General features: G+C 38.5%; 1 protein-coding gene across 1 annotated transcript; it reads right to left on the bottom strand.

Moving 5' to 3' along the window:
• Positions 1–4,164: 4,164 nt before the first annotated feature.
• On the bottom strand, positions 4,165–9,996 carry RAB39B (RAB39B, member RAS oncogene family). The gene is made up of 2 exons (XM_043897758.1): positions 9,434–9,996; positions 4,165–7,026 (listed from the first exon to the last, which is right to left on the bottom strand). The coding sequence occupies exons 1-2, from the start codon at positions 9,646–9,648 to the stop codon at positions 6,600–6,602; spliced, it is 642 nt and encodes a 213-aa protein (XP_043753693.1). The 5' UTR covers positions 9,649–9,996; the 3' UTR covers positions 4,165–6,599.
• Positions 9,997–23,036: the final 13,040 nt, after the last annotated feature.

Raw genomic sequence — 23,036 nt, 5'->3', positions numbered from 1 at the left:
GCTTGGAGAATTTTGAGCATTACTTTGCTAGCATGTGGAATGAGTGTGATTGTGTGTTAGTTTGAACATTCTTTGACACTGCCTTTCTTTGGGATTGGAACAAAAACTGACCTTTTACAGTCCTGTGGCCACTGCTGAGTTTTCCAAATTTGCTGGCATATTGAGTGCAGCACTTTCACAGTGCTTCATCTTTTAGGACTTGAAATAGCTTAGCTGGAATTCCATCACCTCCACTAGCTTTGTCCATAGTGATGCTTCCTAAGGCACACTTGACTTCACATTCCAGGATGTCTGGCTCTAGGTGAGTGATCTCACCATCGTGGTTATCTGGGTCATGAAGATCTTTTTTTGTATAGTTTTTCTGTGTATTCTTGCCACCTCTTCTTAATATCTTCTGCTTCTGTTAGGTCCATACCATTTCTGTCCTTTATTGAGCCCATCTTTGCATGAGATGTTCCCTTGGTATCTCTAATTTTCTTGACGAGATCTCCAGTCTTTCTCATTCTATTCTTTTCCTCTATTTCTTTACACTGATCACTTAGGAAGACTTTCTTATCTCTCCTTGTTATTCTTTGGAACTCTGCATTCAGGTGTGTATATCTTTCTTACTGGATTGAAGTTGGGCAAGAAAAAATCATGATTCATATCTATATCTATAGTACACATTGTAGAATAGAAATATCTGTGAACAAGACGAATAACGTTCTTACTTTCATGGACCTTACAACTGGAGGGGTAGCCAGAGGCCAGATCATGCATGGCCTGGTAGCCATCTTAAGAAATGTCAAGTTTGTCTGGACTTTGTTCTAAATGTGATGAGAAACTGTTGGTGGGTTTCAAGCAGGTGAATGACTTGATGTGATTTCCTTTTTGAAAAGATCATTCTGGCTGTTATATTGAAAATGTATCATGGGAATAAGAGCTGAAGTAGGGAGACCACTTAGAAAGATAGTAAGTAGTTCAGCAAAGAGCTGATAGTGGTTTGGACAAAGGTGAAAGCAATGTGGGGTGGAGAAAATGGGAGAGTTGGCTATATTTTGGAGAAAGAATTGATAGGACTTTATGACCTATTTGATATGGGAAGTGAGGGGAAGTGAGGAAATAGAACAACTTTTAAGTTTCTGTGTTGAACAAGGGGGTAGATGGTGTCATTTACAGAAGCAAGTCTGGGGTTGAAGGAGCTTGTTTTGATTACCATTGATTTCATACTGGATATGTCAAGGTTGAGGAATTTGTGGATGTGTTTAGTAGGCAAGTTGGTTGTACTGGTATAATGCACACAAGAGTGGACTGGAATCCTTCAGTTGGGAGTCATCAATACAAAGGCAGTAACTAAAATCATAAAAGATTGGGCCTCCAACAGAACTAAGAACATCAACTTACTGAGAGGCTTGGTGTCAGCAGAAATCACTTCACCAGCACTATACTGGCAAATGTTGTGCATGCCTTCCTGCTCCCTGAAATTCTAGGAATATCTTTTCAGACTTGTCTTTTTGAATCCACTGCTGCATGGGGATACTATTGTTTACTCCTTCCTGTGAAACTGTGCTCTCAAGGTTTCCCATTCTCTCCTATGTTCCATTACTTTGCCAACAATGTCTGTCTAGTCAAGGCTATGGTTTTTCCAGTAGTCATGTATGGATGTGAGAGTTGGACTATAAAGAAAGCTGAGCAACGAAGAATTGATGCTTTTGAACTGTGGTGTTGGAGAAGACTCTTGAGAGTCCCTGGGACTGCAAGGAGATCCACCCAATCCATCCTAAAGGAGATCAGTCCTGGGTGTCCATTGGAAGGACTGATGTTGAAGCTGAAACTCCAATACTTTGGCCACCTGATGTGAAGGGCTGACTCATTGGAAAAGACCCTGATGCTGGGAAAGATTGAAGGCCAGAGGAGAAGGGGACGACAGAGGATGAGATGTTTGGACTGTATCACTGACTCAATTGACATGGGTTTGGGTGGACTCCGTGAGTAGGTGGTGGACAGGGAGGCCTGGGGTGCTGCAGTCCATGGGGTCACAAAGAGTTGGACACAACTGAGTGACTGAACTAAACTGAAGTTCCCTTTCCCTAAACCTTGTTGTTTCCCAGGGCAGACTAAGGAGTTAGACTACGTTGCACTGTCAGGAACAACTTCTCAAGCCACATCTTCTCTAGAATCAGGAAGCTGCTTGCAGATTTCAGCAGCTGTTGGTTTCAGAACTTGATGGAGGTCAGGGAGAAATCCATGCAGACATCTCAAGGTAGAGAATCCAAGATTGAGTGAAGGGCAAGTACAAACACCCTGAGGTGTGAATCTACCAGGGGTGTTTGATGAACAAGGCCACACAGGTGATGCAAAGCGGTTGAACTTCATTTTTAAAAGTTTTTCTGAAGGCCACTGGAAATATTTTGGGTTTTCAGCTGACTAAAATGGATAACCACTGGGGCATTATGAGCAGCTGATTGCTGATAATAAATGTTTTATCGGGCTCCCTCTGGCTGCTGTGTGGAGAATAGACTCTGGAAGCAGGGAGATCAGCGATCACAACTTTGGCAACAAATGACAGTGTGACATGTTACACTTCTGACCCTAATAGACATTCAAATGGAGACGTTGGCTACACAGTTGGTTCTAAATGTGTAAACTTCATGGGAGAAAGAGATGAGCTGGAGATAGAAATTCAGGACTCATTGGCTGACAGATGATATTTACAGTCATGTAACTGAATGATATTGCATTTTTGGTCTTTCCCTCCCTCCTTTCTCCCTGCCCTCCCTACCTCCCTCATTCACTCATGATTATAAAAGTGATAAAGCTTATGCCCAGACTCTGAATCAAACATTTTCCCTTTTTTCACATGTGTGTTCAGTTGCTCATTTGTATACTACTCTTTGTGACGCCATGGACTGTAGCCTGCCAGGCTCCTCTGTCCATGGGATTCTCCAAGCAAGAACACTGGAGTGGGTTGCCATTCCCTTCTCCAGGGTATCTTCCCAACCCAGAGATAGAACCTGTGTCTCCTGCATTGTAGGTGGCGTCTTTACTGCTGAGCTATTGGGAAGGGCTTCCCTTTTTTTTTTTCACTCTGCCACCAAATATGTGCTATAAACCCTAGGCAGTGTATGGAACTCTTGTGGTGTGACCTGGGCTCCATACTGCAAGTGATCCTGACACAAACTGCACACCTTAGTAGTACTTGAAAAGACGAAAGCAATGTAGCCTTGAGAAAAGAAGACTTTCTAAGGAAAACAATTGTAATAGGCTACATGGCATCTATCTGAAGCAAATAAAACCTCTAATTTCAAAAGATACACGCACCCCAGTGTTCACAGCAGCACTATGTACAATACCCAAACCATGGAAGCAAGATGTGAGATATATATATATATATATATATGATATGTTATATATATATTTATGATATATGATATGATATTTATATATAGTGGAATATTACACAGCCATAAAAAGGAACAAAATTGTGCCATTTGCAGAAACATGGATGGATCTAGAGATTATCATATTAAAGTGAAGTAAGTCAGACAGAGAAAGACAAATATATCACCTGCATGTGGAATCTAAAAAATACAATAAACTGCTGAATATAACAAAACAGAAGCAGACTCATGGATATAGAAAACAAATCAGTAGTTCCTAGCAGGGAGAAAGAAGAGGCATGATGGGGTAGAGGATTAAGAGGGACAAACTACTATGTATAAAATAAATAAGCTACACTATTGTACAGCACAGGGGATATAGCCAATATTTTGTAATAACTTTAAATGGAGTATAGTTTATAAAAATACTGAATCACTATTATATACATCTGAAATGAGTATAATATTGTGAATCAACTATACTTTAATTAAAAAACAACCTCCCAATTTTTAGGAGCTATTTAATAAAAATAGTTAAAATTTAAACAAAAAACCCTTGACTAAAAATTGCAATGATTCATATTTAGGCTTCACAGAACAAATGTTTGCAAAGGTCATATGGCATTTCCAGGCATTAGTGAGGTCTCTGTGACTTTCAAGCTGATTATCCTGTAACTTTCTGGCTTTAAGATATTGGTGAATACTGTTGTGCATATGTCCCACCTACCTGATGTTCTTGGTAGCAGTTGCTACACTGTAGGGACAGACTCCTCTGGAAATAGCTACAACACACACTTGGAATCTCACAGTCACATAATCAACCATTTTACTAAATACAAGCATATTTTCATTCACATACAGCTAAAGTTTTTCACATTTCATTACAGTGCACAACAAAGTGAGGAAAAGTACACAGTACATTTTATTCTGGAATATGAGGCAATCTAATCCAACATGCAGTTGTGGTCTTTGTTACAAGTTAGTTTATCTTGTCTTCACCTATGTAGTAAAATAGCTTCTAGAGCTTTACCCTTAATATTGTACTAACACCGGACTTTTTCACACATTTTCCAAAACCCACTTATTGCAGTGACAACAGCACTGAATTCTACTAAAATGAGTTTTAAAGTTCTAGAGCTTGTTTAAGCAGTTAAGCCCAGCCACTTCTGCTGAATCTATGATGAGTATTTTTAAACCTGCCTAAAAATGCAAAGAATGAGAAAAATATACATATGATGTATTTAAGTCAAGAAAACGATAGAGAGTTTTGTTTCTATCCTTTTTTTCTTGAACTGACAGAATCCAGTCAACTCTCATCTATCCACTGGATAATCTTGCTTTCAGAATCTTCTAAACATAATTAAGTATAGTAGTTGATGAAATTTTGTGTTAGCCCAATTTACTATCTTTTATTTGTCTTCTACAACCACAAATCTGGCAACTTAGTTACTCCACCCAAGCTAGGTCATGCTAAACCAAGGAAGAGATGATGATTGGGTCACTTGTAGTAGATGCTGCAGGTAGGTCCAAGGTGGTTTGTTTCCATAATTTTCATGATTTTGCTGCTTTATTCTGGCTGAAGTAAATCCTTCAAATTTCAGATTCAGTTACATCCATTCTGAAATTCAACACCATATTTCAAAGCAATTTACCATCCTCAGGCGTTCCTATCACAATGGAAATGAGAAACCTGACTCTAATCAGAATTATTATTATTTTTTTTTTACTACTAAAAGTATGGCTTTTGCCTAGCTGAACTGGCTACAATCAAAAAATCATTTAAAGCATCACCTCTCTTCAAGAAGATAATGGAACCACAAGGCAACCATTTCAAGTTTCTGATGCAACTAGTTAGCTGTCTGTTCACCTGAGAATTAAGAGTTAACTTTGTAGGGTAGATAGAAACCCAGTGTAGGCATATGGCAAACAAGGAGCCAAGGTCATTGTGAAGTGAGTATTTACCCCCATCCCACTCCTCGTTGCTGTATTTAGTTCCTTTCAATAATATATCCACTGCATTTCAGTGATAAGAACACTTATAACCCAAACAGTTCTAATGTGTGTTCACTGTGCAATTATTCACTTGTGTAAAATCCTCTTTTCGATAATACCTGAATGGGCTTTACCTTTGACTTATGCCCAGGTTTCCTCAGGGTTAGAGCTGAGTTATAATCAATAAGGAAACATATCCTAACATGTAGAGAATATTTATTTGCAGTCATATCTTTTCCAAAGTAAACAGTAACAGTTTATTCATTGGACAGCAGGATGATGCAGTGAAGTAAGAACCAGGAGTCAGAAGACCTTCACTTTGGCCTAGTGACTCTCCTCTGCCTCTCAGGTAATTTTTTTGTAAACTGGGGAAGAAAACCTCATGGCCTCTTACAATGATCAAACAGGTCATTCAGTGAACCATAATGTGTCTGTAAGTGTGACAGCCCCTCCTAAGCAGGTGTTTACGTTCAGATCATTGTCGCCAAAGCAGTGAAACCCCAGGTGTGGTCAGAGGTGAAAGGGGGATGGCATTGGCGTTAACAGTATTTCTCTCTTCTAATTCCATGATAATTTGCATGGGAAAATTTCTTAAACACGCTGGTTATTCTTGCACAGGACTGTACATTTTTTTGAATGTGATAATAACAGTGTATAAATTGACTCCCTCTTGACATTCACACCATTTTTTTTTACCAGAACACCAGGCCTTGAATGGGTCTTATGAAAAGACTGGCCCATACCCCTCATTTTACAGATGAGCTGTAGAGAGCTAATTGGTACCTTTTAACCAAACCCCACACATACATTTAGTGCAGGATATTCTCATTGGTTGGGTCGATATCACTCATTTTTGTAGGCTTGATCATTGTTCCCGATGTGATACTTTACTCCTTTTGACATATTTTATTATGATCATGACCTATGCAACACCAAGAAATAGTTGTCCTAACTGTGGGTGTACTTTCCTTGGGGGCCTGGTTCCCTGGACCTCAGCTTCTTGACATACGGTCTACAAAGGGCATACAGAGCAGCCAGTGTGCAGCTTGGGCCACAAAACAGGGCCAGTTCCAGCCCCCAGGTTCCACCACCCACCCACTCATCACCTGTCCGAGGGCCCCTTGGGGAGGAGGCTCACTTGGTATCCAATATAGAGGTTTAAGTTCTCTTGAGTCACACGATGATTCTATCATTTTGATCAGCTGGAAGTCCAGGTGGGACAGCAGGTTTTGGAGACACAAGGGCTGACTAGCACAAACATCTTCTCTCTGATTTGACTACCTCTTCTGAAGAGTGAACCACGTTGGGGACAAATCCACTCTTCACCCCTTCCCAGCCCTCCTGGATAGTAATATCCCCCCTTTTCACCAGCTCATATATGTCTCTCGTCAGGTCTGTGAAGGCCTTCTCCACGTTAATGGCGTCTCGGGCTGACGTTTCAATGTACTTCATGCCATATGCAGCAGCCAGTTTCTCAGCCTCGTGGCGAGTCACTTGCCTCTGTGTATCCAGGTCACACTTGTGACCCACAAGAACGAATACAATTTGGTAGGGCTGGACGTGTACTTTGGTCTCTTCTAACCACTCGTGGACATTCTGGAAAGACCTGCGGTTGGTAATGTCAAATAAGAGAAGACCACCTACTGAGTTCCTGTAGTAGGCACGAGTGATGGATCTAGAACACAAGAGAGAAGTCAAGATTGAATGCCAAGCCCAAACTGCTGTACTTCAGTGAACTCAAACAGTGGTCTCTAGTTAGCGACAGAGTCCTTCGGTGAAAATGCTTTTCTCTTTGTAACAAAGAAATACAAACGCCATTCCATCATAATAACGATACATGAATTTGCAACTGAGCTAAACTTTTCAATTGAGCTAAACTTTGAGATGGTATCTTCTAGAAATGAAAGCTTGTGGGCATATAGGCACTTTCCCTCAACTTAGGTCGAACCACAGTTAACCTGTCCATTCTCGCCACTGAAGAGCTGAATGAGACTTCCTCTTCTGCTAAGTGGGATATCTAAGTAAAAACTTATCATGAGGCAAATGAAATAATGGATTAAGTATTCTGTCACCTGGAGAGCTCATTACAAATGATCGTAGTTGGCATAGGATTTTCTAAAAAAGAAAAATGAATTTATGATAGTTGACAGGAAAAACAAGTATATATCACAAAAGTGCTCTATTTATCATTACCATATTTCTCTGTTACCTTTTTATTTTCATCAAACAGAGGTCTTCAATCTCTTCTGTGAGGAGGAACACGATTTTGTTTTTTTTTTTTACTTTTCAGGCCATGTGGGAATAGGAAAAAGAGGGATTGTCTGCAAAGACCTTGAGCCAAGTGTCTGTCTGCCCCACTTCAGAGAGGCTGACTCAGGAGCCACCAGGTGGGAAAAACTACCTAAATAGACAAAGATTCCCCTTAAAATGATATGATTTATTTAAAGCATTGTAATCAGAATGTTTCTAAAACCTATTATACATTTTCTTTACTTTTGAAACAGAAGAAACCACATATATTTTTGCTTCTTGATTTGAGGAGCTTCATTTTCAATGTGCATTATGGTACTTTCCTCAGGGTGTCTTAGACATTATAGAACTATTTGCTTATCCAGTCACTTCCCTTAGACTACCATGCTTTTTGACCTATGTCTATTTTTAGTTTTTCTTTCTCCTTGGATGAAGAACATAAACAATGAGGGACTCAATAGCTTAAGCCTTAGGACAAATGGCCCAGTAATAACAGAACAAACATTGTCCAGGGAATGAAGTCCTAGCTAGATGATGGTAAGAACAAAACAGCAAAAAATATTCTTAATGTAAACAAAGTTAAAAGACAAATGAAAAACTGGAAAAACACTTTACAACATCCATGACAGAAAGGGATTAATATTCTTAATATATAAAGAACCCTTAGAAGTCACTATCATCCAATAAATAATAATCTGTGGATATGAAAAGGCTGTTCACACAGAAAGAAATTGAGACAAACACAAAATATACCTTTTTTCGCTTATAATATGAAACATGAAATCACAAGTTCAAAGTGAACCTGGACAAGGATATTTGTTTGCAGAAGTGGGGAAGTGGAAACAAGTCTAAATTTTCTCTTCTCCCCACCCCTCTTCAACCAGCTAACAAATATCTTCTATGCTTGATTCATGTTCACTAGATAAATAATGATTATTGAGGCATCTTGATTGAGTTTCAGCTGCTCTGCATGACTGTAGCTCAAAGTTTTCTGTATGCTGCTCTGACTTTTGTCATTATATATGCAGTTTCCTCACACTCATCAGGTGTCATTGTCTCCAGTAAGCCTTCCCTCATCTGTGTCCATACATGTAATTACGAGTGATACATACTACAAGTGAAGCAAAGGGTTGGAAGAGAAAATTCCACCTGTTTATTGATCACTCAGTAAGTGCTAAGTGTTATCGTAGGCAGTGAGCCTACAAATATGAACAAGGCACTCTTTTGTGTAATTACTGACCTAGGCCCCCCTCCACTATGCTAGCAGAGACATGGTAGGAGGGCAATGCCTGTGTCTATTTTGTTTACATGGCATCCCCTTGCAGGAGTTTCCTCCAGCTGTTTCCCCAGCCATATGTGCAGTGTCTGGCAGAGTGAATGATCATTGCATGCGTGCTAGTTGCAAAAAAGATCCAATCATCACATACATCTCTATTTCTATCTAGTATTTATATTCCTGCCTATATCTTTATCTCTGCATCACCTATCTAGATCTGTCATCCTACATTAGGATGACCTGGGAACATTTTTTGAAATGTAGCATAGGGACTGAAATTGATGAATGACAGTGATCAACTCCAGCGAGTTGATTAACCACCAAGGGGGCAAGTTGGTGGAGTTGTGGTACGAGCAATATGTATTATTGACTGCCAGGATGCATCTTTCCCTGTACTGAATTCCCAGCTAGTTGAAGGTGGGCTTAAGCAGAAACTCTCAGAGCCTCGCTACCTTCGCTAAGGGCGGCGACCGGGACCAGGAAGTCCTCTTCCCCCGGGGATAGGGAAAACCCAGAAGACCCTCCCACTGCTCACGGGCCGAGTCTGCGCTCCCACCTGAACCTCTCTTGACCCGCGGTATCCCAGATCTGGAGCTTGATGCGTTTTCCGGGTTCGATCTCCACCAGACGGGAGAAGAAATCCACCCCCACCGTCGGGTCCGAAACCTGGGCAAAGCGGCCCTCGGTGAAGCGGCGGATCAGACACGACTTGCCCACCGTGGAATCCCCGATGACAATCAGCCGGAACTGATACAGCCAGATGGCCTCCATGGCCGAGGCTCGGCAGGTCTCCTTGGCCCGGGCCGCGGGCGGCGAGATGGGGGGGGCCAGGCCAGGGCCTCAGAGAGCTCGGCTTGGTCCTGATCTAGATCGGCCACGACGGCATCGTTGGCCTGGGAGCCTGAGGCCAGGTAGGCCCAGGCGCGGGGAGGACCGAGGGATGGATGCTGCGCTCGCGGAGGTGATGAAATGGCAGCAGCATCAGCACCACGCACTCTGACTCATCACTGACAACAGGCTTACTGTAATCCTCCAGGTAGAGGCGACGCCCAGCACCGCATTGTCTGTAAGAGCAGCGCACACGGAAATGGCCGGGGGTCGGGGGTGGGGGAAGCTAGTTCCCTGGCTTTCTGGCTTAAAAGTCAGCATTCAAAAATCTAAGAGCACGGCATCCGGTCTCATCACTTCCTGGCAAACGGATGGGGGGAAAATGGAAACAGTGACAGACTCTTTTCTTGGGCTCTAAAATCAAAGGCAATGGTGACTGCAGCCAGGAAATTATAAGACGCTTGGTCCTTGGAAGAAGACACTGTTACTCACTCAGTCGTGTCAGACTTTTTGCGACCCCATGGGTGGTAATCCCCCAGGCTCCTCTGTCCATGGAATTCTCCAGGCAAGAATACTGGAGTGGATTGCCATTCCTTTCTCCAGGGGGTCTTCCCGAACCATGGTTCTCCTGCATTGGCAGGCGGATTCTTTACCGTCTGAGCCACTAGGGAAGCCTTAGAAGAAAAGCTATGACAAATCTAGACAGCCTGTTAAAAAGCAGAGACATCACTTTGCGAACAAAGGTACCTATAGTCAAAGCTATGGTTTTTCCAGTAGTCACCTATGAATGTGAGAGTTGTACCCTAAAGAAGGCTGAGCACCGAAGAATTGACGCTTTTGAACTGTGGTGTTGGAGAAGACTCTTGAGAGTCCCTTGGACTGGAAATAGATCAAACCAGTCAATCCTAAAGGAAATCAACCCTGAATATACATTGGAAGGACTAATGCAGAGGTTGAAGCTCCAATACTTTGGCCACCTGATGCGAAGAACCGACTTATTGGAAAAGACCCTGACGCTGGGAAAGATTGAAGGCAGGAGGAGAAGGGGATGGCAGAGGATGAGATGGTTGGATGGCATCACCGACTCAACGGTTTGAGCAAACTCCAGGAAATAGTGAAGGACAATGAAGCCTGGTGTGCTGCAGCCCATGGGGTCACAAAGAGTTGAACACGATTTAGCCACTGAACAACAGCTTCCTTTCTTCCACCCACCTCCTTTTCTTAATTAAAATTTTTCTCTGTCTTTCAGATAGTGAAAGTAACACCTCTTCATTAAAACTAATGAAACAATACAAAAATACAGAAAAGAAATATGAAGTTTGCTATATATTCTTCCACACGAATTTCTATAAAATATATCCATATACACATTTATTACTGTTTGATTTTACACAAATTTGATCAAACTGGACCATTACTCTGACATTTGCTTTTTTCAATTAATAAAGAATCATAGACATCTCTTTATTTCCAACTCAGTTTCCTTTCGCCATAACAATGCTGCAAAACAACCCAAATGTCCATCAACAGATAAATGAATAAACAACATATACGCTATTTCTATGAAATAGGGTTTTAAAAAGAAGGACCTGAAAGTCAAAGAGTATGAATATTTTAAATGTTATAGATATAGGCATTATACTTTGCAAACATACTTAGCAATTTAACTTCTAGTTGGCAAAGTTTGAAAAGATCATTTCGTTTTTCTTTCTTTTTTTTAGGAAAACTCTCAGAATTTACTTTAATAAAAATAAATCCTGCCGCAGTGGGATGGGTACAGTGGGGTGTCTGGCTCTCCCAAGACTATAAATTGCAGAGTGAACATCTTGTAGTCTTTGAATATGATGTACTAAAATCATTAACTTTACTCCTGACAAAACCAGTACAAAGTTTGAAACTGTGTTCAGGCCTCTATGGCCTTGTCTTTTGAAGTAAAATGCTGATTTGAGTCAATGATTGGAAAACGTGAAGCTTTAGAAACAAAGAATAGCTGTTGGGCTAAGGAACTGGACTATAATTCTGCCACATAACGGAGTCAACCAAACTCCCAGTTCCCTGAAGGATATAAATAAAGGCCTGATACATATTCCTAAGTTGTTCTTAGAGGAAGCAGACACCCCCCTCCCCCCACCGCATCAGTTGAAAACTGCTGACCACAAGAACACAGACCCTAGGCTGGCTGAAACCAGAAGGTTGATAATGCTTGAAATGTCACCTTGATGCCAACCAATCCAAGAACTGTCCACAAGCTGATCATACCCTGCTCCTTGAACACTATAGAACTCCTTACTACCCCCTCCAGGCTGGTCACAGGGTCTTCAGGGCATTAGCCCATTGTGGCACCCTTTGCCTGGCAAGGCAATAAAAAAACTATTCTTTTCTACTTCACCCAAAACTCTGTCTCCCTGTTCCTATTTGGTACTGGTGAACAGAGGCCAAGTTTCAGCGACAAGTTTATAGCAGTTAAAAGCCCTAACAGTGAGGCTTGAAAAGACCATTTCTTTGGCATTACTTCAAGCATCATATGTGATATTCTTTATGAATTCTTTCCAATCTGATGTAATTACAAATAAATGGAATCATACAATATATGGACTTCTGTAACTGACTTCTTTCACTTATAATGTTTTTGAGTTCATCCACATTGTAACATGTATCAAGACTTTGTTCCTTTTTATAACTGAATAATATTCCATTGTATAACATACCATATTTTGTTGTTTGTCCATTCATCTGTTGATGGAAATTTGGGTTGTTTCCTCCTTTTGACTATTATGGATAATGCTGCTATGAACACTCATGTACAAGTTTTTGTTAAAACACATGCTTTGAACTCTTTTGGATTTAAACCTAGAAGCAGAATTCCTGTGATCTGTAGTAACTCTATGCTAAATCCTCTGAAGAAATGCTAGAATGCTTTCCACAGCAGCTGCACCATTTTACATTCCTACCAGCAATGCATGAGGATTCTGATTTCTCTATATCTTCCAATACTTTATTTTCCAACTTTTTGATTCTAGACATCCTAGTGAGTATGAAGTGGTATTTCATTGTGGCTTTCATTTACATTTCCCTGATAACTGATGACGATGTGCATATTTTCACATTCTTATTGGCCATGTGCATATCTGGCTTGGAGAAATGTAGACTCAGATCCTTTGCCTTTTCTTTCTTTTTCTTTTCTTTTCTTTGGCCATGCCAAGTGGCGAGCGAGTAGCTTGTGGTGTCTTATTTCCCCACCAGGGATTGAACCTGGGACCATGGCAGTGAGAGTGTGTTGTCCTAACCACTGGACTGCCAGGGAATTCCATTTACCCATTTTAAAACTGAATTATTTGTCTTTTTATTATTGAGTTATAAGAGCTCTTTACATATTGTAGGTACAAGTCCCTTATCAGATATGTGATTTGTAAATATCTTCTCCCATTTTGTGTGTCCTTTTTTGAATTTTCTTAAGGGTGCCCTTTGAAGTGCAGTTTTAAATTTTGATGAAGATCGTCTATTTTTCTTTTGTTGCTTGTGCTTCTGATGTCATGTCCAAGAATGCTTTGCCAAATTCAAGGACATGAAGATTTACTCCTATGCATTCTTCGAAGAGTTTTGTAGTTTTAGCTCATACATTTAGGTCTATGTTTCATTTTATGCTAATTTTTATATATGCTATAAGGTAAGGGTCCAGCTGCATTGTATGTGGATATCTAGTTGTTCAAGCACCATTTGTTGGAGAGACTATTCTTTCCCCACTGAATGATTTTGACACCCTTGTTGAAAGTCAATTGACCATAGACTGGTTTCTTTCTGGACTCTCAATTTTATTCCATGGCTCTATGTCTAGTGTCTAGTCTTCTGCCAGTACTGCATTGTCTTGATTGTTGTAGCTTTCTAGTCAGTTCAGAAATTGGGAAGCAAAAGCCTCCTACTGTGTTCCTTTTTTCCCAAGATTGTTTTTGGCTATTTTGGGGCCCCTTTCAATTTCATATGAATTTTAACATCTGCATGTCAGTTTCTGCATATAAGGCAGCTGTGATATTGATTGAGGTTTCATTAAATCTATAGATCAATTTGGGGAATACTGCCATCATAATGAAATTAAGTCTTCCAATGCTTGAACATAGAATATCTTTCTATATATTTAGGTATTTTTAATTTTCTTTCAACAAAGATTTGTAGTTTTCAGTTTACAAGTCTTGAACTTCTTCAGCTAAGTTATCTGCTTTCTTAATTTTTCATTTTTGGATTCTTCATTGCATTTTTCAATCTTTATATTTTGACTGCACTGCGTGGCTTGCAGGATCTTAGATCGCCAACCAGGCACAGAACCTGGAGCCTGGCGGCAGTGAAAGCACTGAGTTCTAACCACTGGAGAGCCAGGGAATTCCCAATTTTTTTTTTAGTGCATTCCTTATGATTTGGTCAAATGCTTTTTCTGCATCTTTGAGGTGATCATGTGCTTTTATTCTATTGATATATTACATTAATTGACTTCTGAATGTTGAGTTAACCTTGCATTCCTGATATAAATACTACTTGATCATGGTACATAATTTTTAAAATATGTTTTTCAATTTGATTATCTAGTATTTTTGAGGATATTTGCATTCTTATGCATGATATTTATTGGTCTATAGTTTTCTTTTATTGTAATGTCCTCTTCTGGCTTTAGCATCAGGGTAATATTGGCCTCCTAAAATGAGTTGAGAAGTATTCCTTCCTCTTCTGCTTTTTGGAAGAGCTTGTGAAGAACTAGTATTTATTCTTTTTTATATATCTGCTAGAATTTAGCAGTGAAGCCATCTGGGTGTGGGCTTTTCTTTGTGGGTAGTGTTTTGATTACTAATTCAATTTCTTCACTTCTTATAACTCTGTTCAGATTGTCTGTGTCTTCTTGAGTAAGTTTCAGTAGTTTGTGTATTGGTAGAAATAGCTCCATTTCATCTAAGTTATCCAATTTGTCAGCATCCAATTGTTCATTGTATTACTTTATGGGATATTAAATTTTGTAAGGTCAGTGGTAATGTCCCTTCTTTCATTTATGATTCTAGTGATTTAAGAATCTTCTTTTTCTTCTTGATCAATCTAGCTAAAGATAGTGTCAATTCGTTTTCAAAGAACCAGTTTCTGATTTTGTTGATTCTATTTTTTTTTGCTCTCCATTTCATTTATCTCTGCTCTAATCTTATTTCATTCTTTTTGTGTGATTTACTTTTAGTTTATTCATCTTCTTGCAGTTCCTTAAGGTGTAGGGTTAGGCTATTGATTTCAGATCTTCCTTTTCTCTGTGCTGTGTGTGCTTAGTCGCTCAGTTGTGTCTGACTCTTTGTGACTCCATGGACTGCAGCCTGCCAGGCTCCTCTGTCCATGGGGATTCTCCAGGCAAGAATACTGGAGTGGGTGTCATGTACTTCTCCAGGGCATCTTCCCAACCCAGAAATCGAACCGGGGTCTCCTGCACTGCAGGTGGATTCTTTAGCAGCTGAGCTACCAGAGAAGCACTCCTTTTCTCTAAATATAGGCATTTACAGTGATATATTTCATCCTGAGCAGTTCTTTATCTGCATCCCATTAATTTTCATATTAGTATTTTCATTGATTTCAAATTATTTTATGATTTCTCTTTTGATTTCTTCTTTGACACATTTGTTATTTAGGAGGGTTTTGTTTAATTGCTATATATTTGTGAGTTTTCTACATTTTCCCCCACTTGTAATTTTACTTCATGTGGTCAGAGAACATTCTTTGTATCATTTGTACTTTTTAAAATTGAAAATTTGTTTCATGGTATAGTGAATGGGCTATTTTGGAAAATGCTCCATGTATATGTAAGAAAAATTTATATTCTACTTTTGAGTGGACTGTTGTATATGTGAATTAGGTCTTATTTGTTTTTTTTTTTCATTTATTTTTATTAGTTGGAGGCTAATTACTTTACAATATTGTAGTGGTTTTTGCCATACATTGACATGAATCAGCCATGGATTTACATGTGTTCCCCATCCTGATCCCCCCTCCTGCCTCCCTCTCCATCCCATCCCTCTGGGTCTTCCCAGTGCACCAGCCCTGAGCACTGGTCTCATGCATCCATCCTGGGCTGGTGATCTATTTCACCCTTGATAGTATACTTGTTTCAATGCTATTCTCTCAGAACATCCCACCCTCGCCTTCTCCCACAGAGTCCAAAGGTCTGTTCTGTACATCTGTGTCTCTTTTTCTGTTTTGAATATAGGGTTATCGTTACCATCTTTTAAAATTCCATATATATATGTTAGTATACTGTATTGGTCTTTATCTTTCTGGCTTACTTCACTCTGTATAATGGGCTCCAGTTTCATCCATCTCATTAGAACTGATTCAAATGAATTCTTTTTAACGGCTGAGTAATATTCCATGGTGTATATGTACCACAGCTTCCTTATCCATTCGTCTGCTGATGGGCATCTAGGTTGCTTCCATGTCCTAGCTATTATAAACAGTGCTGCGATGAATACTGGGGTGCATGTGTCTCTTTCAGATCTGGTTTCCTCAGTGTGTATGCCCAGAAGTGGTATTGCTGGGTCATATGGCAGGTCTATTTCCAGTTTTTTAAGGAATCTCCACACTGTTCTCCATAGTGGCTGTACTAGTTTGGATTCCCACCAACAGTGTAAGAGGGTTCCCTTTTCTCCACACCCTCTCCAGCATTTATTGCTTGTAGACTTTTGGATAGCAGCCATTCTGACTGGCTTCTAATGGTAGTTGTGGTTTTGATGTGCATTTCTCTGATAATGAGTGATGTTGAGCATCTTTTCATGTGTTTGTTAGCCATCTGGATGTCTTCTTTGAAGACATGTCTGTCTAGTTCTTTGGCCCATTTTTTGATTGGGTCATTTATTTTTCTGGAATTGAGCTGCAGGAGTTGCTTGTATATTTTTGAGATTAATCCTTTGTCTGTTTCTTCATTTGCTATTATTTTCTCCCAATCTGAGGGCTGTCTTTTCACCTTACTTATAGTTTCCTTTGTTGTGCAAAAGCTTTTAAGTTTCATTAGGCCCCATTTGTTTAGTTTTGCTTTTATTTCCAATATTCTGGGAGGTGGGTCATAGAGGATCCTGCTGTGATTTATGTCGGAGAGTGTTTTGCCTATGTTCTCCTCTAGGAGTTTTATAGTTTCTGGTCTTACATTTAGATCTTTAATCCATTTTGAGTTTATTTTTGTGTATGGTGTTAGAAAGTGTTCTAGTTTCATTCTTTTACAAGTGGTTGACCAGTTTTCCCAGCACCACTTGTTAAAGAGTTTGTCTTTTTTCCATTGTATATCCTTGCCTCCTTTGTCGAAGATAAGGTGTCCATAGGTTCGTAGATTTATCTCTGGGCTTTCTATTCTGTTCCATTGATCTATATTTCTGTCTTTGTGCCAGTACCATACTGTCTTGATGACTGTGGCTTTGTAGTAGAGCCTGAAGTCAGGCAGGTTGATTCCTCCAGTTCCATTCTTCTTTCTCAAGATTACTTTGGCTATTCGAGGTTTTTTGCATTTCCATACAAACTGAAATTATTTGTTCTAGTTCTGTGAAAAATACCGTTGGTAGCTTGATAGGGATTGCATTGAATCTATAGATTGCTGTGGGTAGAATAGCCATTTTGACAATATTGATTCTTCCAATCCATGAACACAGTATGTTTCTCCATGTTTGTGTCCTCTTTGATTTCTTTCATCAGTGTTTTATAGTTTTCTATGTATAGGTCTTTTGTTTCTTTAGGTAGATATACTCCTAAGTATTTTATTCTTTTTGTTGCAATGGTGAATGGTATCATTTCCTTAATTTCTCTTTCTGTTTTCTCATTGTTAGTGTATAGGAATGCAAGGGATTTCAGTGTGTTAATTTTATATCCTGCAACTTTACTATATTCATTGATTAGCTCTAGTAATTTTCTCGTAGAGTCTTAAGGGTTTTCTATGTAGAGGATCATGTCATCTGCAAACAGTGAGAGTTTCACTTCTTCTTTTCCAATCTGGATTCCTTTTACTTCTTTTTCTGCTCTGATTGCTGTTGCCAAAACTTCCAAAACTATGTTGAATAGTAGTGGTGAGAGTGGTCACCCTTGTCTTGTTCCTGACTTTAGGGGAAATGCTTTCAAATTTTCACCATTGAGGATAATGTTTGCTGAAGGTTTGTCATATATAGCTTTTATTATGTTGAGGTATGTTCCTTCTATGCCTGCTTTCTGGAGGGTTTTTTTTTTTATCATAAAAGGATGTTGAATTTTGTCAAAGACTTTCTCTGCATCTATTGAGATAATCATATGATTTTTATTTTTCAATTTGTTAATGTAGTGTATTACATTGATTGATTTGTGGGTATTGAAGAATCCTTGCATTCCTCAGATAAAACCCATTTGGTCATGATGTAAGATCTTTTCAATATGTTGTTGGATTCTGTTTGAATTTTCTGTTAGAAAATTCAATTTTGAATTTTGTTTGTTTGAATTTTCTGTTAGAAAATTCTGTTAGAATTTTGTTAAGGATTTTTGCATCTATGTTCATCAGTGATATTGGCCTGTAGTTTTCTTTTTTTGTGGCATCTTTGTCAGGTTTTGGTATTAGGGTGTTGGTGGCCTCATAGAATGAGTTTGGAAGTTTACCTTCCTCTGCAATTTTCTCAAAGAGTTTGAGTAGAATAGGTGTTAGTTCTTTGAATTTTTGGTAGAATTCAGCTGTGAAGCCGTCTGTTCCTGGGCTTTTGTTTTTTGGAAGATTTCTGATTATAGTTTCAATTTCTGTGCTTGTGATGGATCTGTTAAGATTTTCTATTTCTTCCTGATTCAATTTTGGAAAGTTGTACTTTTCTAAGAATTCATCCATTTCTTCCAAGTTGTCCATTTTATTGGCATATTGCCTGGTTGTAGTCTCTTATGATCCTTTGTATTTCTTTGTTGTCTGTTGTGATTTCTCCATTTTCATTTTTAATTTTGTTGATTTGATTCTTCTCCCTTTGCTTCTTGATGAGTCTGGCTAATGGTTTGTCAATTTTATTTATCTTCTCAAAGAACCAGCTGTTGGCTTTTTTGATTTTTGCTATGGTCTCTTTTGTTTCTTTTGCATTTATTTCTGCTCTAATTTTAAAGATTTCTTTCCTTCTACTAACCCTAGGGTTCATAATTTCTTCCTTTTCAAGTTGCTTTAGGTGTAGAATTAGGTTATTTATTTGATTTTTTCTTGTTTCTTGAGGTAACCCTGTATTGCTATGAACCTCCCCCTTAGCATTGCTTTTACAGTGTCCCATAGGTTTTGGGTTGTGTTTTCATTTTCATTCATTTCTCTGCAGATTTTGATTTCTTCTGTGATTTGTTGGTTATTCATCTGCGTGTTGTTCAGCCTCCATATGTTGGAATTTTTAATAGTTTTTCTCCTGTAATTGACATCTAAATCTTATTGCATTGTGGTCAGAAAAGATGACTGGAATGATTTCAATTTTTTTGAATTTACCAAGGCTAGATTTATGGCCCAGGATGTCATCTATCCTAGTGAAGGTTCTGTTTGCACTTGAGAAAAAGGTGAAATTCATTGTTTGGGGTGAACTGTCCTATAGATATCAATTAGGTCAAACTGGTCTATTATATCATTTAAAGTTTGTGTTTCCTTGTTAATTTTCTGATTAGTTGATCTATCCATAGGTGTGAGTGGGGTATTAAAGTCTCCCACTATTATTGTGTTATTGTTAATTTCCCCTTTCATACTTGTTAGCATTTGCCTTACATATTGCAGTGCTCCTATGTTGGGTGCATATATATTTATGATGGTTATGTCTTCTGGTTGGATTGATCATTTCATCATTATGTAGTGCCCATCTTTGTCTCTTTTCACTGCCTTTGTTTTAAAGTCTATTTTATCTGATATGAGTATTGCTACTCCTGCTTTCTTTTGGTCTCTATTTGTATGGAATACCTTTTTCCAGCCCTTCACGTTCAGGCTGTATGTGTCCCTCATTTCAAGGTGGGTCTCTTGTAGACAATATATATAGGGGTCTTGGTTTTGTATCCATTCAGCCAGTTGTTGTCTTTTGGTTGGGGCATTCAACCTATTTACATTTAAGGTAATTATTGATAAGTATGATCCCGTATGTAAGGCATTTACTTTATTGTTTTGGGTTCGAGTTTATACACCCTTTCTGTGTTTCCTGTCTAGAGAAGATCCTTTAGCATTTGTTGAAGAGCTAGTTTGGTGGTGCTGAATTCTCTCAGCTTTTGCTTGTCTGTAAAGCTTTTGATTTCTCCTTCATATTTGAATAAGATCCTTGCTGGGTACGGGAATCTGGGTTGTAGGTTATTTTCTTACATCACTTTAAGTATGTCCTGCCATTGCCTTCTGGCCTGAAGAGTTTCTATTGAAAGATCAGCTGTTCCCTTAACCAGGAAACCTTGACAAGCCACCTGTCAAACCCCACCCACAGCGAGGAACCTCCACAATAAAGAGGAACCACAAACTGCCAGAATACAGAAAGGCCACCCCAAACACAGCAATATAAACAAGATGAAAAGGCAGAGATATACCTAGCAGGTAAAGGAACAGGATAAATGCCCATCAAACCAAACAAAAGAGGACGAGATAGGGAATCTACCTGATAAAGAAGTCCGAATAATGATAGGGAAAATGATCCAAAATCTTGAAAAAAAAAAAAAAAAAGGATTTACAGATAAATAGCCCAGAGACAAGGATCGAGAAGATGCAAGAAAGGTTTAACAAGGACCTAGAAGAAATAAAAAAGAGTCAATATATAATGAATAATGCAATAAATGAGATCAAAAACACTGTGGAGGGAACCAACAGTAGAATAACAGAGGCAGAAAATAGGATAAGTGAGGTAGAGGATAGAATGGTAGAAATAAATGAAACAGAGAGAAAAAAAGAAAAAAGAATTAAAAGAAATGAGGACAACCTCAGAGACCTCTGGGACACTGTTAAATGCCCCAACATTCGAATCATAGGAGTCCCAGAAGAAGAAGAGAAAAAGAAAGACTATGAGAAAATACTTGAGGAGATAATAGTTGAAAACTTCCCTAAAATGGGGAAGGAAATAATCACCCAAGTCCAAGAAACCCAGAGAGTCCCAAACAGGATAAACCCAAGGCAAAACACCTCAAGACATATATTAATCAAATTAACAAAGATCAAACACAAGGAGCATATATTAAAAGCAGCAAGGGAAAAACAACGAATAACAAATATCCCATAAGGATAGCAGCTAATCTTTATTACCTTTTTTGAATTAAGTGAATATTTTATAATATAACATTGTAAGTTTGTAAATGATTTTTTAAAATGTATTTTTGAGTTTTTTTTTTTTTTTTAGTGGTTGCTCTAGGGTTTGCCAAATACATCTTAGTTTACCAGAATCACCTTCAGATCTATACTACCTTATTCCACATATATACATATTTATATTTTATATAATATATAGAAACATTATTCCTATTTAGCTCTATTCCATTTTCTCTTTAATGATACTACTATTATACCTATTATGTCTATTAATATTACAAATTCAACAATGCGTTGTAATAATTATTGCTTTGCCTACTGTAGTCATTTCTGTAACTCAGTATAGCTTGACTCCCACCCACTTCTTTTGCATTACTTTTGGGAAATATATTACATTTTATGTTACAGACCCAACAGTGCACCATATACATACTATTGTATGTATTTTACATGTTATTATATGTATTATACATATTATTTTATACATTTAAAAAAATAAGTTAACAGAAAAGAACAAAAGTTTACAATTATGCTGTCTTTTATAATTACATAAACACCTTTCTGGTGCTGTTTTGTGTGTGTATGTGTGTTTGAATTGCCATCTGCAGTCACTTGCTTTCAGCGTGAAGAACTTTCATCAGTATTTCTTGTAAGGCAGGTCTGCTAGCAACAAATTCACTCAGTGCTTGTTTGTTTACTTTGTAAATGTCTTTATTTGCTTTCCTTTTTTGAAAGATAGATTTGCGGAATATGGGATTGCTGGTTTACATTTTTTACTTTATCACATTGAATATGCTATCCCAACGCATTTTTTTCCTCCAGAAGTTGACTGTTAATCTTATTGGAGTTCCCTTTTAAGAGATGAATCATTTTTTTCTTGTTATATTCAAGATTTTCTCTATGACTTTTATTATTTATTTGACTTTCAGAACTTTTACTATGATGCATCTGTTTGGGAATCTCACTATCTTTATCCTACTAGAAGTTCATTGAGTTTCTTGGATGTGTAGGTTATTGGTTTTCAATAAATTTAGGGAGTGTTCTGATATTATTTCTTTGGACATTTTTTCTACTCTTTTCTCTCTCTCTTCTCATTACTCCTATGTTGGTACACTTAATGGTGTCCCACATTTCTCAGACACTCTGTTCAATTTTCTCCGTTCTTTATCTGTACTATTTTCTGCTTGCATAATCTCTATTGAACTGTCTTCAAGTCTGCTAGCTCTTTCTTCTTCTAGTTGAAATCTGCTGAGCCCTTCTAGTGAATTACTTATTTCAGTTATTGTACTTTTCAACTTGAGAATTTCCTTTTGGTTCTTCTTCCTATCTCGTATGGATATTCTATATTTGATATGACATTGCCACCATATCTACTTTTACTTTTCAAAGAATGCTTTCCTTTAGTTTTGTGAACATATTTGTAAGGACGACTTTGAAGTCTTTCTATTAAATCTGACATCTACTTGCTATTTCAGGCAGTTTGCATTGCCTACTTTTTCCTCCCAGTGTACGAACCATATTTTCTTCTTTGTACGTCTCATAATTTTTTGTTGGAGGCTAGCCATTTTAGACAATATATTGTAGTAACTCTTGAGTATTGGTCCATTACCCACCCCAGGGTTGGTTATTGTTTATTATTATTTAGTGGCTAGGTGGATTATACCAGTAAAGTCTATCCCCAAGCTCCCCCACCCTTGCCCCACACATTGTTAAGTCTCTGACCTATTACCCTAGAGTGACAGTGATATTGGCAGGATTCTCTTTGCTTGACCACATCCAGCTGTTAAAAGTCCATGAATTGCCACCTGATTACTTACTCTTCGTTTTCATCAAAGCCTTGGCAGTATAAATTGTTCTTCAAAGGAATTCAACCAAATTGTGGCTTCTTTGAAGAATAGTTTCTGAGTTCATGCTTGATATTTGTTCTGACCCCAGGAAGGCTCCTAACTGGCTGATAAGTCTGCATTTTCATTAAATCCACAAGTTTCACTGTCTTTCACTACAACCTCCATTGTTCTTGAGACTGTCCTTAGGTTTGAATTTCTCCATGGTCTGTTGTAAATATAATCAGTTCCTCTGGGAAGAGATTAAGAGC

Source organism: Cervus elaphus, chromosome X (assembly GCF_910594005.1).
Source record: "Cervus elaphus chromosome X, mCerEla1.1, whole genome shotgun sequence".
NCBI classification, from domain to species: domain Eukaryota; kingdom Metazoa; phylum Chordata; class Mammalia; order Artiodactyla; family Cervidae; genus Cervus; species Cervus elaphus.
This window is presented reverse-complemented; position numbering and strand designations above follow the sequence as displayed.

What these genes read in the sequence shown, in the direction of transcription:
- RAB39B (XM_043897758.1), bottom strand. Translation starts at nt 9,648, where the DNA reads ATGGAGGCCATCTGGCTGTATCAGTTCCGGCTGATTGTCATCGGGGAT. An exon ending in GCGGGTCAAGAGAGGTTCAG is followed by an intron (nt 7,027 to 9,433) that starts GTGGGAGCGCAG and finishes CTTGTGTTCTAG; the next exon opens with ATCCATCACTCGTGCCTACT.